This window comes from Zerene cesonia, chromosome 12 (assembly GCF_012273895.1).
Source record: "Zerene cesonia ecotype Mississippi chromosome 12, Zerene_cesonia_1.1, whole genome shotgun sequence".
Taxonomy (NCBI): Eukaryota; Metazoa; Arthropoda; class Insecta; order Lepidoptera; family Pieridae; genus Zerene; species Zerene cesonia.
Window position 1 is genome coordinate 2,765 of NC_052113.1, and position 6,885 is coordinate 9,649.

The following is a 6,885-nucleotide window of genomic DNA, read 5'->3' on the forward strand; positions in this document are numbered from 1 at the left end:
GCGCGAACACGGCGTCGTCCAGCACGCAGGCGGGCCCGCGCGCGCCGCCCGCCGCCAGCCGCGCCACGTGCCGCACGGCCGCGTCGCCGCCGAACAGGTTGCCGAACGTGACGCGCGCGCTCACCACGTGGAACAGCGGGATCTCTGCCGACGCGCGGTCCATACACGTTATCGATTATGCCAATATTCAAAAGCGACTCGTTATATCTACGCCCAAGATACACGCGAAAGTTTCCTTCGATTATGAGCAGAAAAGTGAATTTAGAATATGACAAAAAGGTCTAACAAAACTCTATCACTGACCCCGTATCTATCTTCCACCGAGAAGCACAACTCACATATAAAGTTCGCTTCGACCCTACGCACTAACACAAAAATTTCAATTTTCATGCAAAGGCATGAACAAAAAACTCCATAACATATGAGTGAGAATACACACAACCAAAGGGCTGATCACGTGTCACAGTGCTATTGAACTTCGCCGCCTCAGGATTATCCTATTCTACTAATAATAATAATTATCCTATTAATTTAATCCTACTAACATTATAAATGCGATAGTTTGTAAGAATGTGTGTGTTTGTTGCTCTTTCACGCAAAAACTACTGAACCGATTGCAATGAAATTTGGCACGTAGACCTGGAATAACATAAAAGCAATTTTTTATCCCGATATTCCCACGGAATACGCGGGTGAAACCGCGAGGCGCAGCTAGTATTTCATAAAGCGATTTAAGTGCGTGAGTTATATTTCTATACATATTTATTCATAGATTTTGGGTATGTTGGTTATCGTCGAAGAGGTCTTTTAAGTTTCAAATGTAGAAAAAATGAATGAAACGAGAAATATGTGCAGTAGTTACCGATTTTGACGGGAAAGCCAGCCGGCAGCTGCATCTGAATGAAATCCTTGAGCTTGGCGAAGTGTGGCGAAGAGATCGACGCCATCAGGTCTAGAATTGGCATTATCTGCTCTTGCAGCTGAAATCCATTGACACCTTAATCAATTGGAGTGGTTTCATTTAGTCGACGTGACAGTAAATAATCTAAAATGCCCAGCTGTGTTTTTTTTTATTGTCACAGTCGTCAATGCAGCAAAGAGCTGGTGGGACACCTGATGGTAAGCGCTTCCACCGCCCATGAAAATTTGGAGAGGCATAAGGTCCATTGCAGACCGTACGCCTCTACAAATGGAGTGGCGACTTTAAATTGGGAAGGGATTAAGAAAGGATTGGTGAGAGGAATAAAGGAAAGGACTGGGAAGGGAAAAGGATATGGGTCTCCGGCTCCCCCACTCACCGAACGAAACACAACGGAATGCTATTTCACGCCGGTCTTCTGTGGGGGTGTGGTACTTCCCCGGTGCGAGCTGGCGCAATTGGTGCTCGACTACCACGTACAAGTATAACGAAAGTGTAAAATCTTTGGTGTCAACATAAATAATAATGTAAATTAAATAATTGTAATTTATAATGATTTTATTTTTCATTTGCCAACAATCCAATAGGACCCACCTCAAGCGGGTAGTCCTCGCAGAGCCAGAGCGTGGCGCGGAACTTCTGCACCTTGGTGGTGACCTCGCGCGGGCGGCCCACCTCGCGCTCCGGCGTCGCGCCGTCGAAGTACTCCTGCCACGGGACCGCGGCGGGCTCCGGGGGCTCCGGGGGCTCCGGGAGCTCCGGGGACGCGGCGGGCTCGGGCTCCTCCTCCGCCGCCGCCAGCAGGCCGGCCAGCGGCGCGCGCGGCGCCCGCCGCTCGGCGCGCGGCACGTGCTCCCAGCGCGTCTTGCTCACCAGCTCCACGTTGTTGGCGCTGAACACCTTGCACTCGAACCCGTTCACCGACTCGCACTTGTCCTGCCGCCAGCCCCAGATGCCGCTCTTGTTCCTGCAACGCGCGTGACTCGGGACCCCCGTGTTCCCTACACGGGGGATACACTCGCCCTCGACCCGTTTCTTTGACGATTATATCGGGTTTACGTCGGTGAAGCAAACGAAAACATCAATGTAAGGAAAAAATTTATAACAAAGAGCTACTTGAAATACATTTTAACCGATGTTCCCAGATACGAGGGAGGTTCTCGATTCGTTGTGCATTAACATGCATGGAGAACGTTTAGTAAAATAACATTCTTAAATTTGATACAAAACCAAATTAAAACACTTCGTTCGTAGAAAAGTAATTTAAGGAACATGAATTGAAGTACCGAAAGATACCTGATAATACGCTAAAATAACAGTTCATCCAATTACCAGTCCTTAATACTAGCTATACAAAATTAATTAAATATACATATATTTATAACTGTCACATATCTCATTAATATGTCATTGAGCTTACATCGCATACTGCATTCATTTTAGCATACATTTTAATTTCTCAAATCTAATAATCACCCACTGGCGTCCATTTCGTTATCGAAAATAAGATATTTTACACGTTAGACAAAATAAAGGTTATCTTTGACGACACAGAAAATTTTCATAGTTTAGTAGAGTAAACAAGAAACGAAACAAAATGCAAGTCGAGTGTATCGGTTGGGCTCACCTCTCGAAGCAGATCTTGTCGGTGTCGAGGTAGTTGAGGTGCAGCGGCGTGCGCAGGCGGTGCGCCAGGTGCGCCGCGGGCGGCTCGGGCCAGCCGCCCCCCGCGCCGGCCCCCGCCGCCTCGCCCTCCGCCGGCCCCTCCAGCCACTCCGTCCACACCGTGCCCGCGCCGTGGTCCAGCTCCACCAGCTTCGCCGACTTGCCTGCGACACACCGCGACTGTAGCGCCCCCTCGCCCCGCGCCCCGGCGCCCCCTCGCCCCGGCGCCCCCTCGCCCCGCGCCCCACACGGCGCACACTCACCGTGGCCGGTGAAGATGTAGGTGCGGTCGCCGCGCTGCCAGCGGTTGTCGCTGAAGCCGAGCAGCGTGGTGTCGACGCGCACGTTGGCGCCGCGCTTGTACACGCGGTACGTGTCCGACGGGCACAGCCGGGACACCAGCGGCACTGCAACGTTCCGGAGCATCACGTCAACTGTCACAAACTGAGTGCTCCCTTTCAACAATTACGGATTACGAACAATTACGGACGATATTTATTTGGACATGACACATTGAACTATATTATACGCTTAAGGCGAGTCACGATTAATTGTACTGAGATCTTTATTAAGGCCAAGTACTGAAACAGCCGCCAAGATTGTCGACACTGAGGTATGTGTCGCCTCCTGCGCTTCCCGCAACCGTAATACACGTCGCGCGTATTAGAATAATAATATTCATTTATTATTCCTCAAAACTAACAACTAAAGTTACAAAAAAAAAATAGAAAGACACAAAATGGAACACTCACCCAAACCCCTTCAAGCTAGTCCATTAGATATTAGTAAAATAGTGAAAAATTTAAATGTAAAAAATATAAAAAGTAAAAAATGAAAAACATGTTAAGCTAAATTTAATTAAATCGGTCACAGTCGAATTTCTTTTTTTTTTTGTTTTTGGTTGAAAAAAAAAAACAGGAAATAAAGTACGCATATAAGAATGTATGATTGAAAGAATTTAATCATTATAGAAGCCTAGCTAAATATCGAAATTTAACAGGTAACAGTAGTAACAATATCTTCATATAAAAATTAGTATGCCTAGATAAGAATCATACTAATAAACAATCTATTAAAACTATAAATTTTGGCCGTTTGCCGGGTAAGTAGTAATAAAGTACCCAAACCATTAATTCTAGAAAGAATATTACCTCCACTGATACCACGCCTTAACGTCTTTTTTTTCAATCAACTTTGAATGTAAAATGAATACATAGTAAAAAATCTGATTGTATGATGTCAATCGTGGGGTAGGCGGTGCCTTTGTCTTTATGGCACGCCACTGTAGCAACGTGTATGCGAGCAGGACATTACCCCAGGAGGTGAACTCCCACTTCATCTCGACGTAGAAGTCGGGCGCGAGGCTGAGCTGGTCGAGCAGCGCGGGCACGCCGGCGGCGCGCGCCTCGTGCCGGCGGTGGTCGCGCCGCGCCAGCACCAGCGCCAGCAGCGCCGCGTCGCCGCGCGCCGTCGCCTCCTGCACCGCTGCACACACAGAGCCGCGCGTGACCGGAGTTGCCGGGGTTGCCGGGGTTGCCATACCGTACAGAGCAGAACACCGAGCGGCGCTCACCGGTCCAGCCGTCCTTCTCGCAGTTGACGTCCGCGTCGGCGTCGAGCAGCGCGCGCACGCACTCCACGTGGCCGAGCGTGACGGCGAGCAGCAGCGGCGTGCGCCCGCGCGGGTCCTTGCGCTCCAGCTCCTCGCCGGACACCTGCAGCGCCGCAACTTGTTTTGTTATTGATAATATTTACAAATTTTTACAACGTCATTTTTTCGCCAATTCGGAAGTTAGTCGCATTAAGCGAGAAAAATATAATTGGATGCAAAGTAACTCTGTGCATTAAGTTCAATTAAACAGAATTAAAATTTGTATAACTGTAATGTTGTCAATTTCGATACTTTATGTACATAGTTGAATTTTTATACCACTAAAATTTGTTTATGATAAAAACAAACAATTTAACCATATACCGAAACATATAAGAAAACTGCCTCATAATTTAATGCACGAAAAATTCAAAGGGTGGCTTATCAATAAATATTTCTATTTATTTCAACAAATTTCTCAGATTATAACAATAATTAATGACCAAAATGGCAATTGAATAAAAACAATAAAATTTTGACTTAATCATTCAATAATTTAAACCATAGTAAATTATAATTCATAAAAATGATAATTGTGATATAGAACATAATAATAATTGTTATTTATATAAATTAATAATTAATTTAAACAACATAATGTACAAATCATACCTATTTAATTTTTATAAGACTTTGTAACCACAATCCTAACAGACAAATTGGTTTCATTTCATTTCATTCCATTATAATACTACCAATGGGGATCTTGTATGCAAGATCTTTGAATTTTGTTAAGGCAAATAGTTGTCACACTCCGTCCAAGTGTTAAAAATCATGCATTTCACCTATAGTTGAACTCCTATTTTGAGATTTTAGATCCTGTATTTTTATCATCAGACCTCCCTTTGAATGTCTTCTTTTTCACAAACTAAAAATGTTTATAATGGTCATATTAAGAAACTTTCTCCTTTTTGTTTAAAAGCACCATAAGTGTCACTTTATTGAGTGAAAACAAATAGCATTATAATGTAATATACAGTAGTATAGCTATGAAATTCAAACCTTAACAAGACAAGAAGTACTAGTAAATGTTGAAAAACATTTTGTTATTTTCACCTACTATCTCTAAATAAAAAAAAGTCTTTCTCTTCATATTATTAGTTTCAAGTGTAATGAAATCCTCCAGTACACTATAAATACAAATGTAACATACACAGATGATGTGAATAGGTATTAACATTAGTAATTGAGATTGATTCCACAGCGAGTGTAGTGGCTAATGAGATTTGAAACTCCTCATGCAACTCCGAGTCAGCCCTCTAATCCTGACCCGCACCCCCCTGCTCTATGGCTTCTTCACAAATATCTTAATGAGATTATTTTTTCTCCAATTTTCAAACACTGAGTCTTAGTTATATTCTAAGGAATATTTTATTTATTGGGTAATTGTATAAGTCAAAGTCAGTATTATTATTTATCACAGAATGTAGAAATTTCAAAATTACTTAAAAACTTTAATATTAGTTACTAACTTATTACTTACACAAATAATTGTAATTTCTTTTTTCTTGTATTAAATACATTACCTGCACAAGTTATAGTTCTTTTTGTAACCAACCCATCATGGTAGCATATTTTAGAAAAAATATTTTATTTTAATTAATTTCTATCCATCTGAATAATAACAGTCGCTCGCAACTAAGTCATAGGTGATGTATATTTTGGATAATGTGATTATGATCAGAACATCAAATAATACTTGCGGAAAATTCACTATTTTTATGAAGAAAGAAATGTCATGAACCCCAGAATGTTACCAATAATCTCTAAAGATTTTATCTTGGAATGTACACATCCAGTTTTTTATAAAATTTAAGTATTAGTAGCATAATATAGTGTGAAAATGTGATTTGAATTTAGTATAAATAATCAAACCTCATTACTGTTTAAAGCGTCCTTCAATTCCTCGTGCTTGTTGTGCCATACCAGCCAGTGCGCTGGGTACTGGGTCACTACCTCCGACTCCGTTACCGGCATCTTGACACCGCATCCAAAAAATGTTGCACAAACTGCTGCCGATTTAGAGGATCGTCACCATATTTTGTTTTTCCGGAAAATCACAGTATTTGGCCACATTTCAACTAATCACAGTCCACATAATTTGCTGCACATTATAAAAGCGATTCATAACTTTTAATATGAAGTAAGGTAACAAATATATTTTACATCAATATTGTTTATATCCAAAACAACAAGTAGGCTGAAGGCTATGAAGTATTCCAAATACTGGCACGCAAGTAATTTTTCTATTGAGATACTTCTTACTTCTGAAATCTCAGAAAAGTATGTGTCAGCTTACAGCTAACAAGAAATCAACATTGTAAGTGATCATTGGTCGTGATGCGTGATTACGGTGGTTACGGTGAATCGTGTGGTGATTCGTAAAATGAAAAACGATTGTCAAATGTCACTGTCAGTAATTGTCAAATATCTTGTTTTTTTTTAAGATTTAACGGCTTAATTACAAGGCTTTTAAGCCAAACACGTCTTGATAACAATGCTGTATGTTTTCCAGAGGCACATTAATATAACGGTTTTACATTACAATAAAACCGATATTATTTGCCGAAAAGGAAAACAAGAAGCATTGTTTTGAAGAAGCAGTGTATACTCAACCATAGATATGGAATCAATTTCATAGATTATATAC

At 41.9% G+C, this 6,885-nt stretch overlaps 1 protein-coding gene across 1 annotated transcript in view; it reads right to left on the reverse strand.

Annotated features, from left to right (window-relative positions):
* The window catches only part of LOC119830895 (ankyrin repeat domain-containing protein 13D), a gene marked incomplete at its 3' end in the record, with an annotated part of 8,061 nt that extends 1,452 nt beyond the window's left edge, over positions 1-6,609 (reverse strand). The window contains exons 1-8 of the mRNA XM_038354082.1: positions 6,111-6,609; positions 4,158-4,299; positions 3,899-4,069; positions 2,848-2,991; positions 2,547-2,748; positions 1,514-1,886; positions 863-980; positions 5-144 (exon numbers count right to left, since the gene is read on the reverse strand). Coding sequence (XP_038210010.1) covers positions 5-144; positions 863-980; positions 1,514-1,886; positions 2,547-2,748; positions 2,848-2,991; positions 3,899-4,069; positions 4,158-4,299; positions 6,111-6,212 — 1,392 coding nt within the window. The remainder of the gene's footprint in view (positions 1-4; positions 145-862; positions 981-1,513; positions 1,887-2,546; positions 2,749-2,847; positions 2,992-3,898; positions 4,070-4,157; positions 4,300-6,110) is intronic.
* Positions 6,610-6,885: the final 276 nt, after the last annotated feature.